General features: G+C 42.2%; 1 protein-coding gene across 12 annotated transcripts in view; it reads left to right on the forward strand.

Moving 5' to 3' along the window:
* macf1a (microtubule actin crosslinking factor 1a) overlaps window positions 1-24,234 on the forward strand; it is a gene marked incomplete at its 5' end in the record, with an annotated part of 170,120 nt that overhangs the window by 98,413 nt on the left and 47,473 nt on the right. For 11 of the 12 annotated variants that reach the window (XM_079829986.1, XM_079829978.1, XM_079829977.1 and 8 more), the window contains 23 exons: window positions 73-7,998; window positions 8,094-8,249; window positions 8,340-8,555; window positions 8,636-8,785; window positions 8,884-9,174; window positions 12,520-12,669; window positions 12,841-13,074; window positions 13,162-13,332; window positions 13,578-13,919; window positions 14,014-14,205; window positions 14,297-14,473; window positions 14,643-14,766; window positions 15,669-15,868; window positions 15,965-16,282; window positions 16,382-16,548; window positions 17,768-17,924; window positions 18,026-18,137; window positions 18,912-18,974; window positions 20,038-20,276; window positions 20,489-20,618; window positions 21,186-21,385; window positions 21,929-22,436; window positions 22,789-23,783. In XM_079829986.1, the coding sequence (XP_079686112.1) occupies window positions 73-7,998; window positions 8,094-8,249; window positions 8,340-8,555; window positions 8,636-8,785; window positions 8,884-9,174; window positions 12,520-12,669; window positions 12,841-13,074; window positions 13,162-13,332; window positions 13,578-13,919; window positions 14,014-14,205; window positions 14,297-14,473; window positions 14,643-14,766; window positions 15,669-15,868; window positions 15,965-16,282; window positions 16,382-16,548; window positions 17,768-17,924; window positions 18,026-18,137; window positions 18,912-18,974; window positions 20,038-20,276; window positions 20,489-20,618; window positions 21,186-21,385; window positions 21,929-22,436; window positions 22,789-23,783 (13,218 nt within the window). The remainder of the gene's footprint in view (window positions 1-72; window positions 7,999-8,093; window positions 8,250-8,339; window positions 8,556-8,635; window positions 8,786-8,883; window positions 9,175-12,519; window positions 12,670-12,840; window positions 13,075-13,161; window positions 13,333-13,577; window positions 13,920-14,013; window positions 14,206-14,296; window positions 14,474-14,642; window positions 14,767-15,668; window positions 15,869-15,964; window positions 16,283-16,381; window positions 16,549-17,767; window positions 17,925-18,025; window positions 18,138-18,911; window positions 18,975-20,037; window positions 20,277-20,488; window positions 20,619-21,185; window positions 21,386-21,928; window positions 22,437-22,788; window positions 23,784-24,234) is intronic. The other variant, XM_079829982.1, reaches the window with a different exon arrangement.

Below are 24,234 nucleotides of genomic sequence, written 5' to 3' on the forward strand. Positions count from 1 at the left end.
TCCTAGTTAAACTGTGAATTAAAAAATTAAGTAAGAACTATTCTTAAAATTATAATTTTTATCTTTCCATAGGATCAAGAAGTCATCGCTGGAGTAATTGACCTTGGCACCATGGAAACCTTTCCAGTTTTTCAGGCAGCACAGCGTGGCCTCATAGATCAAGACACCTGTCATGTACTGTTAGAGGCACAGGTTGTCATGGGTGGCCTATTTCAGCCTGACTCCCCTGATTACCTGTCATTAGATAAGGGTCTTTCCAGTGGTTTGATTGATAAACATACCTACCAATCACTGGAAGAGTTAGAGACTGCGCTTGTCAACACAGCAAAATGTGCAGAGGGTCAGGAATTACCAGTAGCCACTGCTTTGAAAGAAGGTGTCACAAAGGAGCTGGTGGGGCTCCGTATACTTGAGCTGCAGATAAGCACTGGTGGCCTGAAAGTTGGTTCAGATGGAGAAATGATCAGCCTGGATAATGCAAGGCAGAAGGGATTGCTGTCCACCGATCTTTGCCAAAAGCTGCAGTCCTGTCTTCAACGACGAGAACTTATTGATCCAAATACAGCGGAAAAATTAAGTCTGGTTGACTTTCAACAGCGTTGTGTTCTCAATCAGGAGACAGGTCTGCGCTTTTTTCCAGTTAAACAGAAACCAGGAGGAACTGTCTGCTTAGGTTCTGGCAGAAAGGTGGGAATTTTCCGTGCTGTTCAAGAGGGGCTCATTGACCGTCATGTCACAGTTCGACTTCTAGAGGCTCAGTTGTTTGCTGGAGGTATCACAGACCCCCGGTCAGGACACAGATTGACTGTTAATGAGGCTGTCCGGCATGGCCTGATGGATCAGGACTTGGCCTGCACCCTTATGACACGACAGCTTCAAGCAGGGGGAATAATAGATCCAGTCAGTGGGGACCGTTTAGAGCTGGATGAGGCCATACAAAGAGACCTCCTCTCTCCGCGCATAGCCTTACGTGTACTGGAATCTCTCCAGTCTTTTATGGCAATACTGTGGCCAGAATCAGGAGAGCTGCTTCCTGTAAGCGAGGCACTTCAGCAGGGTGTTGTCAATAGAGAGCTTGCTGCAAAAGCCCTGAGAAAACGTCATTCTGTTGGTGCATTATATCTGCCTGAGAGTGGACAGGTGGTCCCTCTGCATCAAGCTGAGAAGATACTTCAGCCTCAGGCAGTGGAGATCCTAAAACAGACCCAGGTTCCAGATGTCCTTCCCCATTTGACTCAGTCAAGTTCCTCATATATGAAGCGATTGAGTTCAGGATCTGCCTATTCGTCATCACCCCCTGCCTCACATGCAAATATCAATCATGACTTTTCCATCACAGAGGAAGGCACGTCAGAAGAGCAGGTTCAAAACCACCTTCTCACTCAAGTGATGACACACAGCTACATTGATGCTCACTCAGGAGAACGCCTAGTACTACTAGAACCAAAATTGGTAGAACTAATATGTGAAAATGTTAAAACCACAAACCTTGCCAGACTAGTCCAACACAAAATCTCTGACAACATTAGAGTTACAGTGGACAGCATGGCTATGAGCAGGATTGAAGAAGATTTGGAAGAAATTGAAGAACCAAAAATTGTACAATATAAAATTGACCTCAAGGACTCTTATATGGAAGAGACTACAGTGGCAGGGGAAGATCTTGCACCCTTGAGGGTCAGTGAAAGAACCTTTATAGAGCCTTTGCATAAAGTGGTTTTGCAAGAGAAATGTCTGTCTTCAGAAGAGTATGGACAACCCAAGATAACCGGTAAAATTGCCTGCAAGATCACTGATATAGGAGAGACAATAGAAAAAACTGAAGATCTTGCACCGCTGACAGAAACAAACAGAGCCTTTATAGAGCTTTCAAATGAAGCAATTCGGCAAGAAAAAGTTTTGTCATCGAGAGACTATGTAGACGTAAAAGATGACATTGACAGCAAGAACACTGACATGGGTAAGACTTTAGAAGGAGCAGGGGAAGATCTTGCATGCTTGACAGATACAGACAGAAGTTTTATAGAGCCTTCACATGCAGAGGTTTGGCAAGAAAAAGTTCTGTCATCAAGAGAATATAAAGAACCCAAAATTGAAAAAGATGAAATTGAGAGCAAGAAGGCTGATATGGTTGAGACTATAGAAGGAGCAGAGGAAGATCTTCCACACTTGACGGTTAAAGACAGACCCTTTATAGTGCCCTCAAATAAAGAAGACTGGCAAGAGAAAATTCTGTCTCCAGAAAAACCTGATAACCTCAAGTTTATTAAAGGTAAAATTGCTTGTATAGACACTCAAATAGGTGAGACATTAGAAAGAGCAAAGGAAGATCTAGCACCCTTGACAGGAGCAGCCAGAGCTTTTATAGAGCCTTTACATAAAGAGAACTTAAAAGAGAAAGTTCTGTCATCAGGACATTATGAAGAGCCCAAGATTAAAAAAGATGAAACTGCCAGCAAGACTAACTTGAGTGAGACAATTGAAAGACAAGAGGAGACGGGCTCAGAAAGAACATTTATAGAGCCTACACATGAAGTTGTTTGGCAAGAGAAAGTTATATCATCAGGACCAAATGAAGAACCAATGGTTAAAAAAGGTAAAATTGCCTGCAAGAACACTGGTATGGGTGAGAGAATAGAAAGAGCAGAGGAAGCTCTAGCACCCTTGACAGGAGCAGCAAGAGCTTTTATAGAGCCTTTACATAAAGAGAACTTAAAAGAGAAAGTTCTGTCATCAGGACATTATAAAGAGCCCAAGATTAAAAAAGATGAAACTGCCAGCAAGACTAACTTGGGTGAGACAATCGAAAGACAAGAGGAGACAGGCTCAGAAAGAACATTTATAGAGCCTACACATGAAGTTGTTTGGCAAGAGAAAGTTCTATCATCAGGACAAAATGAAGAACCAACGATTAAAAAAGGTAAAATTGCCTGCAAGAACACTGGTATGGGTGAGAGAGTAGAAAGAGCTGAGGAAGCTCTAGCACCCTTGACAGGTGCAGCAAGAGCTTTTATAGAGCCTTTACATAAAGAGAACTTAAAAGAGAAAGTTCTGTCATCAGGACATTATCAAGAGCCCAAGATTAAAAAAGATGAAACTGCCAGCAAGACTAACTTGGATGAGACAATCGAAAGACAAGAGGAGACAGGCTCAGAAAGAACATTTATAGAGCCTACACATGAAGCTGTTTGGCAAGAGAAAGTTCTATCATCAGGACAATATGAAGAACCAATGATTATAAAAGGTAAAATTGCCTGCAAGAACACTGGAATGGGTGAGAGAATAGAAAGAGCAGAGGAAGCTCTAGCACCCTTGACAGGAGCAGCCAAAGCTTTTATAGAGCCTTTACATAAAGAGAAAGTTCTGTCATCAGGACATTATCAAGAGCCCAAGATTAAAAAAGATGAAACTGCCAGCAAGGTAAAAAAAGGTAAAATTGCCTGCAAAAACACTGGTATGGGTGAGAGGATAGAAAGAGCAGAGGAAGATCTTGCACCCTTGACAGGCACAGAGGGAAATTTAATGGAGGTCTGGCAAGACAAAGTTCTGTCATCCGAAAAATTTGATAAACCTAAGATTAAAAAAGATGAAATTGACTGGAAGAACACTGAAATGGGTGAGACTATAAAAGAATCAAAGGAAGAACTTCTAACCTTGACAAGCGCAGAAAGAGCATTTATAGAGCCTTCACAAGAGTATTGGCGAAAAAAAGTTCTGCCATCTGATCAATATGATGAACCCAAGATTAAAACAAAACAAATTGCCAACAAGAAGACTGATATGGGTGAGACTATAAAAAGGGCAGAGGAGCATCTTGCACCATCAACAGGGACAGCCCAAACCTTAATAGTGCCTTTGCATACAAGCTCAACCCTACCAAAGTCTATATCAGATAGCGGGTTGCTCTCTCAAAATCAAATTATAGATTCAACACAAAATGAATCTAAAAATATGCAAACACTTGAGCTAGAACAAGCAGAGAGTAGTGGGATATTTCTAGAGGTGACTGAACAAAAATTGTGTGACATGGGTGAAAGCAGTGCACAACCTTCAATACAAGATACTGTCAAATTAGGACAATATGATCAGCTAAATATCATGTCAGATGAAGACAAGACAGCAAAACAGTCAGCGGAAGAACTAAAGAAGATGGTTGAACAAGAGGTGAATGAAGACATTTTTGATAAACCTGATAAAGATGAGAAATTAGACCCTTCAGAAATGAAGACATTGTCTTTGGAACTAAGTGATGATGATTTGAAGCTTGAGAGTATGGCTATGGAACTGCAACAAGGTGGTCTTGTAACTGTAGGTGGCCAAAAAGTTATCTTGGATAAAGCTCTGGCACAGGGTTTGCTTCCAGGGCACACTGCTATTAAGCTTATGGAAAAGGCTGGTCTCTTTAATGGTTTTCTGGATATTAATGCCTGTAAGTCACTTAGTGTTGAGGATGTGATGCAAGAAGGCCTATTGGATGAGAACTTGATGACCTGTGCATTTCATTCAGAAAAGACTTTAGCCGGTGTAATTGATGTGGAGCATGGTCGGCTCTGCTCAGTTAAGGATGCTGCTGAAGCAGGCCTGTTGGACTCTGATACAGCTACTCGTCTCCTTGAAGCCCAGGTCGTGTCAGGGGGAATAGTTGACCTGCAAAGAGACAAGAAGGTATCAGTTACCCTTGCAGCCAACCTTGGGTTGATTGAAGAGGGTAGGAAGGAGAAGCTTCTTGCATTAGAAAAGTCATGTCGGGGAAAATGTTCAGATCCAAATGCAATGCATACCAAGTTGGCGCTACAGTTACAAATGAAAGGGGTGGTGGACCCAAAAACCAAAAAGCCAGTCCCACTGGAACAAGCCCTTCAGATTGGCATAATTGGTCAAGATGTGGCTCACACGATTTTAAGTCAGCAGATTGCAGAAGGTGGCATTGTGCATCATGGCTCTGGTGTTCGCCTCACTGTTGTGGATGCACTAGACCTGGGGCTCATGGATCACACAATTGCTCCAAAGTTAAAAGCACTGGAAAAGACTTTCATGGGCCAGGAACCATTTAATTTAGACCCAGATGCTTCACTTCTTCAAGCATCTACAGGTTCCATTTATGATGATGCATCAAAAAGCAGGCTTACTCTGAGTGAGGCTGTCTCTAAAGGCCTTCTAGATGATGAAACGGCAAATAAAGCTATGGACTTACCCAATGTGAAAAGCGGATTGTTGGACCCCCGTAATGCCCGTATTGTGCCTTACTCTGAGCTTATAAACCAGGGTAAAATTGACATTGAGACAGGACAGAGGTTTCTTGAAGTGAAACCCTTCAGGGGTGTTCCAAATAAAAACACTAATGAAATGATGACCTTACCACAGGCAATTAAAACAGGCCAAGTGGATCCCATACCTGCAGCGAGAGTATTGCAGAGTCAAGCAGATACAGGGGGTATCATTAACATTTACAGTGGAGAGCGTTTGCCTCTTCCAGAGGCTATAACTAAAGGCTTAGTTGATGAAGACATGGCTAAATGTATTGCAACAAATCAACTCTTAAAAGGGGGGCTGATCAATCCAGCCAGTGGACAGAAGGTCCCCAGCATCACTGAGGCAATTGGATATGGGCTTATTTCAACAGAAATGGCTGCAGAACTTCAACACGACATGTGCCATGTAGATGAAAATGAGAGGAAAAGTTCCAAAATGTCAGCCTCATCAACGAATAGAACATCTTACCCTCTTGTTCCTGAGATGGTATCAGATCATGTCAGCCCTAATAAAATCACTAATCTTAGAGAGGCTGAAATAAAAGATGCAGATCTTCTAAAAACAGAGGAGCTTGAAATGTTTGACGTCTGTCCTGGTTCAGAAAACAAGGAGCAATTGGTTGATGCAGTGGTGGAGAACAGAAATGACACATCTTTGGAGGTCCTGACTGAGTTTACCTTGAAAGCAGAGAAAAGACTTCAACAGGCCATTAAAGAGATAAAGCCCACAAAAAGCAAAGATATCAAATCACAGCCAATCCAAAGCCCTGAGCAACCTTCAATATCTTCACATGACCAAACCATAGAGATGGAAATCCAGAGGCAGACAGTCAATGAATCTACAATTTCTATGGCTATTTCCTCAGAAAGCACTGATAACAGCAAGGAACAAGTTCCATCTACAGAGCAAACAAAAGGAGAGACAGAAATCCAAAGTCAGACAGTAAGTGAGCCTGCAACGTCTAAAGTCATTTTCTCAGACAGTGATGATAGCTTGCAAAACAAGGAACAAATACCATCTATAAAGCAAATAGAAGGGTGTAGTTTCAAGCTAGAAGCAGATCAGTTGGTGTCCAAAACGGAGGAAATCAAGGACAGGCAGAAGACTGGATTGGATCCTTGTGCTTCTACACCCACAAGGACAGGAAAAAAGAAAGGCAGAGGGAAAAATGGTAAGCAAGCTAAAATGGAAATTGCTGAAAAGCCACAAGTTTTAGACACCTCAGCCAGAATTTCGCCTATAGAAAAAACAGAGGTTGATGGACAAGACAGCTTTACCACTAGTAAAAAGCCTATGATGAAAGATGACAAAGAGAAGGTGATCGAAGTACAGCTATCAGAGACAACACATGCAAGTGGTGGCATTGCACCTGTGCCAGAGAGCGACGAGACTTTGCAAGGCAAAGATTTGGAAATAGGGATGGATAGAACTTCTAATGAATCTAAGACCCCCAAACATGAGTCTGATCATGAAAACAATGCAAAACAGAAAGAGAAGACTCTAACACAGCATAGTGTCACAGCTAGAAAAACAACAGAACAGGGTCAGGAAGCTATTGAGGTATTTAAGGACCTTGGCACTGAGATATCAGAAAAGAAGAGGAAGAAGAAAAGCAAAAGTAAAAAAGCTAAGCAAGTTTTTGTTGAAGGAGAAGAGAAAAGAGATGATAAGAGTCATAACGAGCAGAAGACTGTGATCCCTGAGGTCCAACCTCAAAGCAATCAGTCAGATGAGAAAGAAAGTGTTAAGTGTGAATTTGAGAAAGCCAACCAGGCAATGGCACAGAAGGAAATACTTTTGATGAAAGCTAAGGAAAGCATTCTTAGGAAGGTATTTGAGCGAGGAGTGAGTGAAAAACAAGCTGCTGAAGAATTAGAAGCAATGCGTCAAATAGCCAGTAATGGAGAACGCCGCATGACCACCCAAGAGGAAACTTTTGTTGATAAGACAAGCATGAAGCCTCCTCAAAGTAAGGAGGAGGGCAATAGACTACAGCAAACGGGGCAAGAAATGAAAGAAAGAGTTGAAAGGTCAGCGCTAAACATTGCAGAGGATGTTCTACCTGGGTCTGATACTGATGCATGCTCCTCAGCTAAAGCACAGCTTCAAAAACAGGAAGAAGATCAACTTGACAAGTGTGCAAACACCGGATTAAGTGGGGATGCTATGAATCAGAATATTCCATCTAAGAAGACCTCTGATGACATTGTGGACATAATCCAGAAAGAGCTGGTTCCAATACAGAATTTAGAAGTGGAAAACAAAGAAAGAACAGCTGAAGAACAAAGCATTGAGCCATTATATAGAGAAGATGAAAAGTTGATAGACCCTAAGATTGAATTGACTTTTCCATCAAGCACTGCAGTGACTGACAGTGAAGTTGCTGAAGCAACACCCCTCAAATGTGTCCTTGACATCCCAGTAGTGAAGGCCTCCAAAGAGCTTCTGTCAAGTGAGGTGTGTACTCCTTTACAAATTGCCAAAACTGCAATGAAGAAGGTAAGCAATGAAGTTCATCAAGAAAGAGACAAGGAGACCCCTTTCAGTGATTATGAAGCCACAGATGTACCTTCTATCCAAGAATGTAACATTTCTGGACTACCCCTTATGGAGGTGATCATAGAGTCCGTTACCACACAGAAAGAAGAGGTGGAGGAATATGCAGAGAGTATAGTGGAGAGGCGACCTGAAGAAATTCAAATAAATATTGAACAAATAAGCAGGGACACTACAAAAGCTAGCAAGGTAAATAATAAAGATCTTTCTTGATGATTTTTAATATTGTTTATTGTAAATAGTGTTTACTTAATTCTTTTGAATAATTTTCCTTCACTTTTCAGTCCTCACTTGCCCGCCAAGTGTGCTTAGAGCATGACCAACAGATTGTGGCCCTGCTCTCCATGGTGAGACACATCGAGGTCCGCCTTAAGCAGCAGCAACAACAGTCTGTTGGTCGAAGTCTCTCCGCTCTTGATGACATAATCAGACAGACGGAGGTACAAGCTTTGTATTACAGCAAAATGTTTGACATATAACAGGTTCCTTGAGCTAACAAGGGGTGTATTTTCATTTATTTCTTTTTTCAGGTTCTTTTCCTGGAAATTAGTGACTTGGAACCAGAAGTGCACAAGGAGACTGAAGCTGTGACACAGTTACTGGAGTCTCACACTAAAGATGTTCCACCTCAGCTGCTTATGGCCCTGAACAAAGATGGGCGAAGCTTAGCCCGGGCTTACAGTGCATCCAGGGAACTTGCCAAGAATACTTTGCAGGGGTTACAAGCACAACGTGATGCACAAAACGTAAGAAAAATTCATTAAAAAATGTTTTCATGACGGAGCAGTTTCTTTTAAATCTCTGCATGATTTTTATATTTTTGCAGGAAGCTGTAAGCAATCAGCTGAAATCTTTGGAAGATCAAATTGACAAACTTCTCAGGTGGCTTAAGGAGACTGAGACACAAATGCAGGAAGAAACCGGGGTAGATGGACTGACAGTGGCAGAGATCACTCGTAAGCAACAGTTGTGCCAGGTAAAATATCAACAGTGATAATATCTTATCTAGCATTTACATGCATTTAAATTTGTAGTTACAGTGATGGTATCTTTTATTCCCCCTTCCCCCTACAGAATTTACAGAATTCTCTCGCTGCCCGATCCAATGAAGTCAGCAATGTTGCGTTCAATATTCAGGTGTTTATCTCTGAGCATGCTCAGGACTTGCTGCCTGATCAGAGCAGGCATCTCCTTGGGCAGCTGGAGAAGCTACAGAGGGTTTTTCACCAGGCTGTTGGTCTCAGTCATGCTAGGGCAGAGGCACTATCGGCTCAACTGGCGAGAGAGAATGAACGAATGAAGAAAGAACAGAAAGAAAAAGAAGAGAAAATGGAAAAAGAGAGACAAACTACAAGGGATAGAGAGGTTTGCAAACAGATGAATAAATGCTTGTGCTGCTATTTTAACAACAAGAATATTCAATTTTACTTTATCTCTACCGAATGATTGTTAATCAGTTCAATTAAACGGATTTACTGTATAATGCATTGAGAACAGAACATTTGTGGTAACAGTTAACCATACTACTGATGTATGCATGAATACTTGTCAAAAGGATCTTCACATGCATGTACAATTTAGTAAGTTCTACTTATTTGGTTAATTTTATAGAGCCAGTATTGCTGATAATGCTGATCTTTTGTTTCAATAATGCTTCCGCAGGACTCCACAATAACGACTTTTGGTTGCTGGCCCAGTCAAAACAGTGGTTTAGATTTTTAGTTGCCTTGCTAGCATGTTTTAGCAAAAGAATCATAAAACACGGGACGTGATGTTGAACTGTCCATTGTGCCAATAGATGGTATGCACATGAGGTTTGCCTTGATGTTGAGAGTGGCGTGAGAGCTGTATCTCAGAAGTGGGAAAGATGTTAATTTCGGGACACATCATCAGTAGTGTACCTTTGAATCAGGGGGTGTTTCGGCCTTTCAACACTAGACACCCTCATCAAAGGTGGCCAGCTACAGGGTGATCAAACCTGAGCTTGTGTCCCATGTCCAATCATAAGAATTGCCTGGTTGTTATAAATGGCACAGCCCACGGGACTTTGGGTTCTCAAGTGGGGTATTGGGTGGGGGGATTAGTAAGCGGGTCATGTTGTTGCTCTTTGAGCCCAGCAAGGGTCCTTCCGCTTAATCCATATCCACTGGCTGCTTCTTTCGGCCGCTTCAGAGACTGATCTAACTGTCTGCCGTAGAGCCTGTCCATGGATGCCAAGGTCTTTCAGCAGTCTGATGGTAGAAAAAGCCACAAAACCTCTGCATCCCACTTCAACCGGATAGACTTTCACTTTCCATCCTCGTTGTTGAGCGTCTGCTGCCAGTTCTATGTAGTGCAGTTTCTTGCGCTCATAGGCCTCTTCTGCTAAATTCTCCCATGGGACTGTGAGCTCTATGATATAAACAGACTTCAATGAAGGGGACCAGAGTACCAAGTCTGGCCTAAGGGTGGTGGCTGCTATCTTGGGTGGGAAGATTAGTTGCTGGCCAACATCGACTAGCATCTTCCAGTCCCAGGCCATGGCTAGCGCTCCAGCTTCTGGTTTGTTAGGGGGATGGTTGGGCTTTTTTTGTCCCTCTCGGATGAAGTTTGGGGCCGTGATGGAATTTGTTACTCTCAGGGGCAAGAAGTTGGTGGTGTTCCTCTTGCTCTCAAGAGCTGCTGCCAGACTCTTCAGGACCTGGTTGTGTCTCCAGGTGTAACGACCTTGTGTGAGGCTGTTCTTACAACCGCTCAAGATATGTTTAAGAGTCGCTGGAGTTGGGCAAAGGGAACAGGTTGGGTCCTCGCCATACCATTGGCAGAGGTTTTTTGGAGATGGGAGCACATCATAGGTGGCTCTGATGATAAAGCTGATGTTGCTTGCCTCCATTTCCCAGAGCTCCCTCCAGCTGAGCTTTCTCCTCTCCAGGCCTTCCCACCTTATACATTGTCCCTGCTTTGCAAGAGAGACAGCCTTTGCTCTTCTTTGTGCCTCCTCTTGACGGCGCACCTCATCGACCACCATTTTCCTCCTCTATGATGTTGAGGCCTTAAGGCCAATTTATACTTCTGCGTCGAGTGCACGCAGAGGGTACGGCGTACCCTACGCATAGACGCGTTGGATACGCCGTACCCTACGCCGTAGCCTGACGCGCACCTCTCCAAAAATGTAACAACGCGTCAATTCTACGCGGACCGCAAGCGCTGTGATTGGTCTGCCAGAACCCTTCCCTTAGGTCAATAAATAAATAAAAAATCTGCGATAGGAGTGTGTGTGTGTCCAGAAATTGGATGATAGTTCCTGCTATAACACACTATTTTGCAGTCCAGCGATTCTTTATGGTAGTAAATAAATACATAGATCCGCTGAATATAGTTTATTTATTTTCTCATTAAAACCAAAGATGTTAATCAGTAATTGTATATCAAGAACAGGGACACATTAGGGTATATTTCGTGAATGAAGTCTCCGCAACAACAATCGCTTGCTGAGCCACCGCTGCTGAAAACAGCGGCCACGAGCTCCGCATGGTTTCACAAATGCATTCCAGCGCCAGATCGCCTTATTTAACTTTACTAATCAACTAGAGATGCTTAATTTGTATTAGATACAACAACTCAAGCTGCAAGAAAAGCCGCTCTCTCACTGCTGCTGATATTCCGACATGAATGTACAGATTCTACACATCAAGCTGCTTCTTCTTCGGCGGTTGTCTTGATTACACCAACATGCCCGAGGACACTGCCTACTAGCGTCTGCATGTGGAATTGCACATTGACGCAGACAACAGCGCAGAAGTATAAATGCTCACGACGGCGTCGGCTACGCGCGTAGCCTACGGCGTACACTACGGCGTACACTCGACGCAGAAGTATAAATGGGCCTTTATGCCAAGTTGGCTTACTTGCCATAAGGCCAAAGCCTCCTCTTCCCAACTGGACGGGCCCTACGGCGCACCTCATCGACCACCATTTTCCTCCTCTCTGATGTTGAGGCCTTATGCCAAGTTGGCTTACTTGCCATAAGGCCAAAGCCTCCTCTTCCCAACTGGACGGGCCCTACAATATCACTGTGCCTCATGGTATGCACATGAGGTTTGCCTTGATGTTGAGAGATTTATACTTTACCTTCCTAAATTTTTTGGGTAAATTATGCCTTGTGGTGGTTTCTAACTGATGGTTTCAAGACTATCACAAGTCACGGTTTTCTTTTGACAAAACATCATGCATGGATAGCTAGATAGAAAAGTATACCTTATTTAAATAAACATAATTCCTTATTGTTGAGCCCTGTTCTGTAGCCACCTGCATTTCAAACTTGAGTTTGCTAGCTGCGTGTGAACATAACATGTGTGTATTAACCTGTCTGCCTTGCTCTTACAGATTGCCTCAGAAGACACAATTGGAAAAGGCTAAAGATTTAAATGCAGCCTCACTGTATAGCTTGCTTGTTTTTTTTAGAGAGGAAAATATCCAGATGAGATAATTTTTTTGTCCTAAGGCCTTTATTATTCTGCTTGTTGAGTGTTTTTGGGTGCTTTGTGTTATGACTTTGGACACATCATGCTCAACCAGTGTACATTGTTTACTTTGTGTGAGACCTGACACTTTTACATTTGTGAGAGTTTGGTGGGGTTAAAAGATGAGCACTTAATTTTAATTATAATATATCAAATGCAAAACTTTTTTTCTCACTTTTCTTACCCACTTTCTTACGGTGGGATATAGGTTGTGCAGCAGCAGAAGGCAGAATGCTCTCAAAAACTGGAGAATCTCACAATGTGGTTGGCTGGTGCTGCCAGCCTTCTGGCCAATCAGAGAGTTGGGGTTGAGTCCGATGATGTGAATGCGTTACAGCAAAAGCAAAGCGAGCTCAAGGTAAGAAAAAGACACATCTGACATTTACTTATTGTCTGAAAAGTATTAATATATGATTACTAGCAAAGGGGGGTGGGGAATGCAGCTTTATTACACACAACTTTAATTTTATGTTTGAAATTTCATTTTAATGTTTGGTTTATTGTTACTGTTTGCACCCTTTAACTATAGGAGGTGGAGAAGGACCTTCAGATCAAAAGTGACATGTTAACTGAGACTATCCGCTCAGTGGAGGAGTTCCTGTCTGACCGGGGTGACAGTCTGAGTCCTGAAGAGAGGGCTAAACTACAGGGGGCTCTTTCACAAATGAAGGAGCAGCACAACTCACTTACAAAATCAATCCACTCCTCACTTGCTCAAGTAGACACTGCCATTGTCACAACACTGCAGCAGAACACACAAAGAGTAAGCTGTTCACATATAATTTCTCTTTTATTTGTCAGCACGCATTATTAATTTTTTACTCATAGTCAAGTTTTGCTTTTGCCCAAGGCTAAAGCAGAGGAGCAGATGCAGGAGACACAGGAAACAATAGACACACTGCTCAGAGAATTGTCATCATTGGACGACTCAAAGAGGAGGTCACTTGGCAACACCGTCACTGACACCCCGTCATCTGTACCACAAGAGAATTCTCTGAATTCTCACAGAGACATGCTTCAGGTCAGATTCTTAAATCAATGTTAATAATTCTCCATTTTACCAATATGTTAAATCCATTCTAAAGTGCATTAATGTTCTCAGTTCTAACGTAAGTTCAGTCAGTTTTAGTGTATTAAAGCAAGTTCATTCAGTTGTAAATGTTGGTCTGTTCTAATGTCAATATTAAAGTCAGTTTTAAAGTATATTCAGTCAAGTTTGCAATGCTGTCTTCCCTTTGACATTTTGGCTTTTCTTTATTGCACCAGACCGAGCTGCTGCAGTTACAAGATCAACAGGCTCACCTTCAGCAGGTGGCCCAGTCTGTTCGCTCCCTCCTGGAACAACCCGACTCCAGTGTGCCACCAGAGGAGAAACAACGCTTGCGGGCAAAACTGGACCAACTACAAAGTCAGCATCAGGAGCGTCTCCAGAACTGTCAGGACAGACTGAGAAGGGTAGATGCCCTCAGAGACGAGTTTGCTAAGTTTGTGCAGGAGCATGGAAACCTGGGAACATGGCTGGATCAGAGTGAGCAAGAGCTATGTTCACTTGGGGAAGGGGAAACCGATGGAAAGGGCCTAAAAGACAGGATAGAGGAGCACAAAAAGGTATCAAAATATAGTGATGGTGATGTCTAAGATTATAAATGTACTTCAGGGAGACAATAAAATACTTTAAGAATGTGTTTCTCTATATTTCCAGCTTGCAGAAGATGTCATCTGTCACAAAGCAGATCTGCGCTTTGTGACTATCTCTGGTCAGAAGGTTCTGGATTCTGTCCAGGGGTCCCTGGAGAGGTTGGGCTGTACTGATCCAACTCTGGAGGAAACCAGACAGCTAGTGAGTGACAAGCTCCAAGATGCCACACAGCGCTACACTTCACTACACAGCAAGGTGGGTACAAAACAGAGCCTCATATTCTCTCAGTCTGCAATGACATGTAATGTACTGAGACATGCTGAATGCTTTGTGTTCTATCTTTCAGTCCTCAGAACTTGGCACCCGTCTCTCAGGTCTCCTGGAGCGATACCAACACTACCAAGATGAGGCTGGTTCTTTAGACTCCTGGCTGAGCACTCAGGAGCAAAATCAGAGTGTATTTAAACCCAACGGAGAGCAAACGGACACCCAGACATTGCAGAGCACTCTCAGTACTGTACAGGTTGGATTATTAATTTATTTTCTGGTTAAAATATTTAAGGAAAGCTCACAAAAAAATGGACCAGATGGATAAACTAATGGAAATGATCACCTAAGCAAAATTTTATTTCCATAACTTTAGGAATCCTCCTGATTAATCAGCTTTTCTCTCTTTTGCTGTCTTTTCTCAGCTGTTGCAGGATGAGTTGGCAGAGCGTTCGGTACAGCTTGAGAAGGTCAAGAGAGCAGGAAAAGATCTGGTCAGCACTCAGGAGTCCCCAACTCTCAAAAATGCAGATATTACCAATATTACAGGTAAATTCATTTTCACTACCAGCGAATAACTTACTGAAAGGAGTGTAATTTCTTGGGTTCATTCTGTCAAAAAACAGAACATACACCACAACTGAAAACTTCAGGGTCTGTAAGATTTACGTTTTTTATGTCCCTTATGCTTACCAAGGCTGCATTTATTTGATCAGTATTACAGTAAAAACAGTAATACTGGGAATGTTACAATACAAAATAACTGCTATTTTAATGAAACCCTATTGTAATTTATTATAGTTTTTTCCTGCTCTAAACTGATCGGGCAGACCAAACCGCAAGGCCTAAAGACCTGAAACTTTGAGGGTTGGTAGTACTCCCCCAGTCTACACTGGGCCTCGGTCCGATTGGCCAGACAGTGGCAATACAGTGACAAAACTATAGAATCAGAAAAAAGGCCATAACTTTTGAACAGTTTGACACACTCAAGACTAGAAGATACACATATGTTTAGTACCTGTCTAGCGATATATGTTTATGTTTAAATATAATTAAATAATGGTTTGTTTTTTTCAAAATCGCGTGTCATTATGTGTGGTGAATTGGCTCGCATGATTTGTTTCATGCTTCAGAACGTCCGTTATGGGATCATAGTGAGCATCAATGCCCTGACTACTGAACTAGGGAGCTGATTGAGACACACCAAATGTCTTTTTGAGCATCCAACCAACCCAACACGGCAACACTGACTCAAACAATGGCGTGTTTCACAACTCTCTGGAATATTCGTTTTTGATTGGTCAATCAATGCACTGTGATGTCAAGTATTTTATGATTTATAATTTACAGCCATTCCAAAATAAACCCTTTGAAGTAATACAAGTTTTGTTCTAATGACCTGTACACATTATTCCTTGCATATAATTTAACCTTCCTCTTGGTTATTTCAGATGCTTTGGAAAAGCGTTTCGAAACCATGTCTGATTCAGTATCAGTGAGAGCCAAAGAGCTTCAAACAGCTGTTGCTCAATCAGTCAGCGTTCAGGAGGGGCTTAAAGCTCTGCTGGCGTGGTTAGATGGCCTACCGTTATCACCTGGTGCAGTCCAGCCCACTGCTCAAGCAGTTCAGGATGCCCTGACACAAAATCAGGTATTTTGTTAAATGTACCATCAAATCATCAGTATCGGAGATTATTAACCTGGAACTGTTTTATATAAACATGGTGCTTCCCCCGCCCACCCACAGAAAATACGTCAGGAGCTTCTTTCGAGGCAGGGAAGCGTGGATGCCACCTTGGACTCTGTGTCCAAGCTTCTGAAGTCTGCAGATGCATCAACAGCATCTGGCCTGCAGGGGGCACTGCAAGACTTGAGTCAGCGCTACACAGCAGCCCAGACCAAGCAAGCAGATAGAGAGTCTGAGTTGCGGGGACTTTTGCCCAAGTTGGAGAGTTTTGAGCGGCAGAGCGCAGACCTCCGCAGCTTCACGCAGAGTCGAGAAAGGGCACTCAGCCCAGTAGGCCAACCAGACTGCAGTGTGGATGACTACAGACAGACCATAGAGGTTAGAGAATAAGGCCACAGATTTACACACTTTCTGAAAGATTACATGTTAATTGGCCGATGCCCAAAAGTGTCATCATTTGTCTCTCTTTCATTAAAGGAGGTGAGATCAGAAATTACCCAAGAGTCGAGTCAATTAAAATCATTTGTTGAGCTTGGTTCAGACCTAAGCCAATCTGGGATCCTTGCCAATGTACAAAGGCTTCTGGACACAACCAAAGAGGTTTCTGAGGACTTTGCACACTTGGAATCTAATGTCAATGAGAGGTGAGTGGAAAGAGCTGTGAAAAAATTATCTTGCACCAGTGTTATTTTAGTTTTTGTTTTAAACGGTTATAGTTTTTGTTAAAATTTTGAATGAGCTTTTATTTTATATTTTCAGGTTTCATTAGTTAATTTTTTTATGAGTAATATTGCTATTTAGGTTTACTTTATATTTTTAGGTTTAGTTCAGTTTTAGTTTTAATTTTAGTACTTCAACTTATGTTTTTAGTTTCTAGTTTTTCATCTAATACTTGTATTTTAACAAACATGTTTTAATAGTTTTAGTTTTAATTAACAGTAATATCCCTGTTTTCCACATCATCTTTCTTCAGACTGGAAGTAGAATTAATGCTGTTATCAAATATTCAGGATATTGTAATATTGGCCCCCTCAATGCCTTTGGCAGTTTTAGCCATTAGCACAATAGTGAGTCTGTTCCAAGCTATTCTCTGTAATCGTTTCATCTTGAAATGTGATGCCCTTCCAACTCTAATTGCTTTGACATTTGACATGTGGCCTGAATGCTCTCTGCCATAAAAAATAGCATCATGCTAACCCAATTTGACACCACTGTATCTGCCATTATAGAAACCATTTGGCCACATCCCTCCTTAAGATGCCCTACTGGGGCTCTAGGAATTTAAAATGTACTCAGAGAGAACTCATAAAAGAGATGGTCATGTGTTCAAGTCTAAATCTACTCCACATAACTCTAGGAATACTTGTGAGTGGGAAGTGGGATTATTGTAATATAAACTGTATGTAAATGGTAGCATGTTAGGACATGACCTTCGACTCTAACGGCTGCTAACATTTGTAGAAGGCATGCTGGCCTGGAGTGGAGTCTGGCTCTGCATAATATCCCACACAATGTCCTGATCTATCACCATGACCTAAAATAGTAGCATCTAGTGTTGCCATATTAATAGGAGGGATAGTTAGCCAAAGATGTCTGGTACTTTCTGTTTACAATAGATTTTTCTGTTATGGTGCTTTAAAAGACCAATTTCTGCTGTTAAAGATGTACTCTGAATTTTTATTAAAAACATTTTAAAAACTAAGAAAGGAATAATATATTTGAAATAAGATCAAGTGCACTCACAAAAACTGTTTTATTTTACGATTAGCAAGTCACCTCATTGGAGCCAGCGTTGTGAATGCTGACCATTAACAAAATCTAGTCAAACCAATTTTTTCATTGTTTGTTCTGTGTCCTTCACAGATTTGATTCCATCCAGAGCTGCGTTCAGCAACTGGCGGAGTTTCGCTCGCGCTCTGGCTCCCTCCTCAGGTGGCTGCAGTCGGTACACGAGCAACTTCCTGCCAAAGAGCCCAACCTAAGCACAGAAGGCCTGCAGAGAAGAGCACAACAGCTTAAAGTAGGACTGTAGTTCTCGACTTTATTTACAGTGTTCTGACATCAGTTTCTGTTTTTAGTGAGGTGAGCTTTAATTAACATGTCTTGTGAATTTGCTTGTAGGATCTGCTCACAGAATGGGAGACCCAAGGGAGCCAAGTTCAGGAGTTGAACAAGACCAGTTCACAACTTGAGAGCTTGATTATAAACATCACCGCCCCCAAGAACAAGGCTGGTAAGAAAAACAACATTGTGGAGGTTCAGGGCCAGTGCTCCTTTTCTTTGTCTCTAGCTAGTACACCCAGAAATAATTGACTCACGTTCATGTTGTTCAAAACGGTATGACTTTCTTTCCTCCAAAGAATACAAAATGCAAGTTTATAGATCCTGGCCACAAGAATAATAGTATTAATTTATTTATTTTCTTCTTCTTCTTTCTTAATTATCCCAAACATTTGAATGCCAATGTATCATGTTTTCCACAAATGTTAAGTATTAAGCAGCACTGTGGTTTTCAACATTAAGAAATGTTTCTTGAGCACCAAATCGGCATATTAGAATGATTTCTAAAGGATCATGTGACACTGAAGACTGTAGTAATATGTTCTTCCAAAAGCATAAAAAAAACTTTTTATTCCATTATTATTATTCCAAACTTTTGACCGGTAAAGACCTCTATTTTTGGCCCTGTTCATTTGTTGTTGAATGGAAAAAAAAACGACCAGTTTGTTATTCAAATATTCTCCTTTTGTGCTCCATGGAAGACAGAAAGTCATTCTGGTTTGGAATGACACAAGGGTGTGTTTTTGGAGGAACTATCACTTTAAGCATTTACCACCTTCCAGACTACTGGTTTTGAGCATATGTTTTTATATGTGTATATGTGTCTCTGTGTCTAAATCCTATGTGTTGAGTTTGTCTAGCTGCTTGTGTATGTGTGTGCTGCTCCAGCATGCCTGTGAATTATTGTGGCATTGTCTCAGTGTGTGCCTGTGTGTCTTTCTCCCAGGTGTTTCCCAGCTCAATGGTGCTTCCAGCCCCAACAGTGTTAATGGCATTCACACCTGTAAAGGTGAGCTTCCTCCACACCTTTAGCCAGTGAGCTGTGCAGCATCATCATCACTGGAGTCTTTTCTCTATTAGACATTTACATTTTCTGTTCCACCCCCAAGTGCGATAACTCCACATCTCTCTCCCTCACCCTTTCACCCACTCTCTCTATTTTTCTTTGCATTGCTTCTTGTCCTGTTCCGTTAGTTTGCTTTCTGTCTGTGCATATGACCAATTTGTCCAATTATTCAAGATTCGTTCACACTCACAGTGCACTTAAATCTGATACAAAGGACTATTCAAACTATCTTTTAAAATGTAATCTGTTCAAGACAGTGGTCAACATCCAGTGTATTGACTCCCATTGTAATGATTGACAAAACTGGAAGAGAGTGTAGCTGTCACTAGCTGTCCACCTACTTTTATGTTAATTTTGTGGATATTGCATAAAAAAACAGTTATTGATACTTATCAGTTGAGGTGGATAATTTGTTTTTAACCGATAAGAAGATATGTGCATAAATCTATAAAGGAAGCACATTTACAAAATAAATCCCTTGATGCTCAACAAAAAACTCAATGTGAATGTGATTTGATTGGATAACTGGACTAACCAGCTGACCAATTTCACTGTACAGTATTTGATCATTCTGCAATGCCTGAGTCAAAGTCTGTCATTACATGATTGCATTTCCAAATACCAGGCATCCAAATGCAGAAGAAAAAGCCACAGAGGCACAATTGCAGCAACTTCCATATTATAACAAATAATTTCGCCAAATTCCCAGGAAGTGGCGAATTTATTTAATTTTTTTGTTCTCCTTTTGTTCACAAATGTTTCTTTATTCACAAATGTTTTATGCAATATTCCAATTTTGCGCACAAGTTAAATTTGCAACTTTGATTTAACTAAAAGGTCAGGCGTGTGAAAAAAATCAAAAATTCATTTATATGCTTATCCTTCAGCTTGTATATCATTGCTTGGAAAAATAGCACAAACATGATGCAGTTTTATAACTATTTGGCGTTGTCATTGGCCTGCTCTGACTGTACTTACATCAACATTTCTTCGCCCTTACCCTCAGACTTGACAGAGATCCAGGTGGCAGTGGCAGATGTGAACTGCAAGTATGAACAGCTGGGCAGTGACTTGAGTGAGAGGAAGGGTAGGCAAGAGGCCTCTCTTGACCTGCGGCAGAAGGCCAGGCAGGGCACTGAGGCACTCGTCCAGTGGCTGGGCCCCCGTGAACAGAGCCTGGCACAAGGGCAGACCGCCTCACCCTCACGGCCAGAGGTGGTGCGTGCTCAAGCCCAAGAAACCAAGGTAACATCTTAATATAATTAAATACTTGACAGGGGTATCAAACTACAGGCCCCCACAAATGATCAAATTATTTATAGTTTAATACAGCCAGCAAATATATTTTGAGTATATTTTTAGTTTTGCCTTTTATTTTATCCCATAGTTTTAAAAAAAAAGTTTGATTTCATGTGATTACATTGTGAATTAGCTGACAGACATGTATCTATGTCCAGGTTTTACTTTCTGAGCTTGCCGAGCATTCTGGGAAAGTGGAGGACCTCAAGAACATTCTGAAGCAGCTAATAACAGATAATCCAGACTCTCCTGAAGCTGAGACATGGAAACGTCAGCTTGCAGACATTGGTCAGTGAAGTGTTTTAAAATTTGGTATCCTTGCATAGTGTTTTTAATTGCATTTCCGTTTAATGGACTTTGTCCCTATAGCAACAACTAACTAGTGACATAAAAGTGCATAAGTATTTATTAGTTGATCACAAGGCGAGAGAAGAAATGCAGAGAACGGAAGGCTGAAAATAAAATAAGCTCCAAGAAGAGCTCTGATCTTGTCTTTGTCTTTTCAAATATCATGAGCTTTTGCTATAAAACATTTTAAAGCATTCCATTTGTTGTCAAAGTGCAACCTGTTAATGGAATTTATTTTATCCATTGTGCTTCATTTAAACAGAATGCAAATCTCAGATAAATAGTCTGGTCCTTTCTGCGAGTCACTAGAAATGCACAAAAAAACTCTTTTTTTAAAAAGTCTGTCTGATTGAACAGGAAATCAGGGAACCAGATTACTTTGTGTGTATTATCATAATTCTCTGTGGTTCTTGCTACCTTTAGTATTCAAACAACTATTCACCGTCACTTGAGTATATTTTAGATTCAGGATTTTTAAATCATTCTAAATATCGCTCTCTCTTCTAGACTCACGGTGGATGAAAGCCAATCAGACTGCAGCACAGAAGCAGACTGAATTGGAGGCGTGTGCTGATAGGCTAGGTAGTTTTGCAGCAGCAGCCAATCAATTAGGACCATGGCTACGAGAGAAAGAGCTGATGATGAGTGTATTAGGCCCACTGAGTATCGACCCCAACATGCTCAACACACAGAAACAGCAAGTGCAGGTAAACTGTATTTTAATGATATCTTCCTGTTTTGTCTGCCAAATTCCCTTCCTGGACAACAAATCTATGAACATCACAGTATAGGGTCTTTTCACAATATTCATTAAATATAGGTTAATAAATAAAGTCTAAAAAATTGTCAGTGTTTGTGTTACATTGTAGGCATTGTAGATGCTATAGAAAATGTCCACCTTTAAAAGTAGTCCTACTTCAGAAGAACAATTTAGACACCCTTACTGATCAGGGTTTTTTCATGTAATAGTTCATGTAAATGTTTTATCGAAACATTTTCATCATTGGATATCACCTGTGCCTACATTCAACATGAGGATTGTTTCTGATGAAGACCTTGACTGGTCAAAACATTATGCTGTTTTATTAATCACAAACTTTCTAGAGCTATGCTGACATCCATCCAGTGTGCAGATGTCTATTCTTTAATTTTTTTATCAACTCATGCCTCACATTAAATTAAATTAAACATTTTGTACTCAAAACTAATCGGTTTCACCACTAGTCTAAAATATTTTTTCCCCCTGTCAGTTCATGCTACGCGAGTTTGAGACACGGCAACCCCAGTTTGACCAGCTGACTCGGGCGGCAGAGGGAATCCTCTCTCCGACTGGAGACGAGGGTTCTAGAGATGGACAGGACCTAGATGAGGTGAGGCAGGAGCTGGCCGACATTTCACGTCAGTGGGAAGACCTCACCTCTCACCTCACGGGCCGCTCGCAGCAGATCGACCAGGCACAGGGAACCAGCGAGCGCTACCTGGCACTTCTCAGGGAGCTGTCTCAAAGTGTGGCCAATCTAGGCGAGAGGCTGGATGCGCAGGCCTCTCTAAGTGCTCAACCTGAAGCCCTACGACGTAGGCTTCAGGAAACAGGGGAGATCCGATCTGAGCTGGAACAGAGACGGGGTCAACTGGCCCAGGCTGAGCAGCTGTGTACAGAGCTCAGTACAATTGTGGCCGAACCATATCTCAGAGATGAGTTGCACAAAAGACTGGAGAGTGTGAGCGGCCCCCTCAAGAACCTAGAAGAACGAGCTGGTAAGTAACATTTACCGTAATGAAGGGTCAAAAATTAACTTTTTCCATTAAGGGGCCATATTTGCTCCTGCCCCTTTAATCACCGGAATTTGAACCAAGGGGGAAAACCATCCCCCTACCCCAGAACACGATTTGAACCAAGGGGGACACCCCCAACAACTGCGTAATGTAAGTAATAGATTTAGTTTAACGTTCCAGAGGCATTTTTCCCCCTTGAACTTGGGGGGCATTTCTATTTATTTTGGTAGCATTTTTGCCCCAAACCCCAATAGTCTCTGACCCTGCCATAATATACGTTTTTGTGTATGTAATGTATATAATACTAACTGTCCCTCTCACTGATGTCTTTCAGCTGACGGCTTGTCCCAGTTGCAGGCCGCACTGTCGAGCACTCAACAGTTCCAACAGATGTTTGACGAGCTACGTGGCTGGTTGGATGGGCAGGCTGGAAGTCACACAGCTGGAATTTCTGAAGCCCTCCCTTGCCAACCTGACACTCTCAAGACCCTTCTCGCCCATCAAGAGGATCTCCAGCGAGCCATAGCTCAACAACGTGGATCCTATGAGCTCATCCAGGCTGAGGGGACATCTCTACTGGCATCCCTCCCTGCTGGAGATGAGCGATTAGCCCTACAGACTCGATTAAACACCTTACGGCAAGACTGGGAGGGGATGAACCAACAGACCACAGAGAAACACTGTCGAATAAAAGACACGTTATCCCGTGCTGAACTTTACCAACAACATCGCAATGAGCTTGTACCTTGGGTTGCAGAATGTGAGGAAAGGGAGGCAGAGATCCACCCATCGCTGGATCCCACCGCCTTAGACGAGGCTTTGCAAAAGGCTAGACAGTTGAGTTTGGACTTAGATCGTCGTCGCCCTCTCTTAGAGTCTCTGAACACGGCAGCAGATCAGCTGTTGGAGCAGAGTTGCGCTGGCGAAGAGGAAGTGAGGGATGAAAAGGCTCAGCTTAATCGCAGGTTAGACGGCCTCTCTGAGCAACTACAGGGACGCAAGGCTCAGCTAGAGGAGTTGGGAAGCAGACTAAAGGAGTTTGAAGATGGCAGACTGGCTGTGGAGAGAAGACTCGAAGCAGCCAAGCATCAGATCGAGGTTCAGGAGGCACTTGGGCCACAAGCTTGTAGCAACAAAAGCCTGGAGCGTTTGCGTAGCCAACAGGAACTCTTAAACTCTGTACAACCACAGGTGGTGTACCTGCGAAATCTAGCTCAGGGGCTGCTGCAGGATGCACCTGAGGTATCCAGGGGTGGCGAAGATGGCGGCCAGAAGCTAATGCAGCAGGCTCGTGATACAGAAAAAGAGTTTGAAGAAGTTACTGAGAAGGTGAGAGAATCTGCACATGATCAGGAGCCTCTGGAATGTGTCAGGACTCAGGGGGTAGTTGGGATGTTATATATAACCTGATCTGTAGTTTATGTCTGCGCTCATGTCATGTTTGCTGAAATAAGACAGTCTTTTTCTGACTGTTGGTCCAGATTTGTCTTGTTCATTTTTAATAGTTCAATAGTTAATATTCAGGATAACACCTAAATCAAGTCACTTTTATTTATATAGCGCTTTACTGGGATAAACAGGAAACTGATGATTAAATTATGCTGTATAGCAGCTCTAATATAGCCTGGCGTGGCCATACTCAATTCTAGTCAGAATTTGAGTCTGGTACCGCTCCATTGAGCTTTGATTATGGGGCGTGTTTCATCAGAGCAACGGCGCGACGCGTAACGTCAGTTGTCAAACGTCAACAGAACTCAACTGCACTGTGTTGCCAAGTCCG

Source organism: Gobio gobio (assembly GCF_949357685.1).
Source record: "Gobio gobio genome assembly, chromosome: 11".
Classification (NCBI taxonomy): Eukaryota; Metazoa; Chordata; class Actinopteri; order Cypriniformes; family Gobionidae; genus Gobio; species Gobio gobio.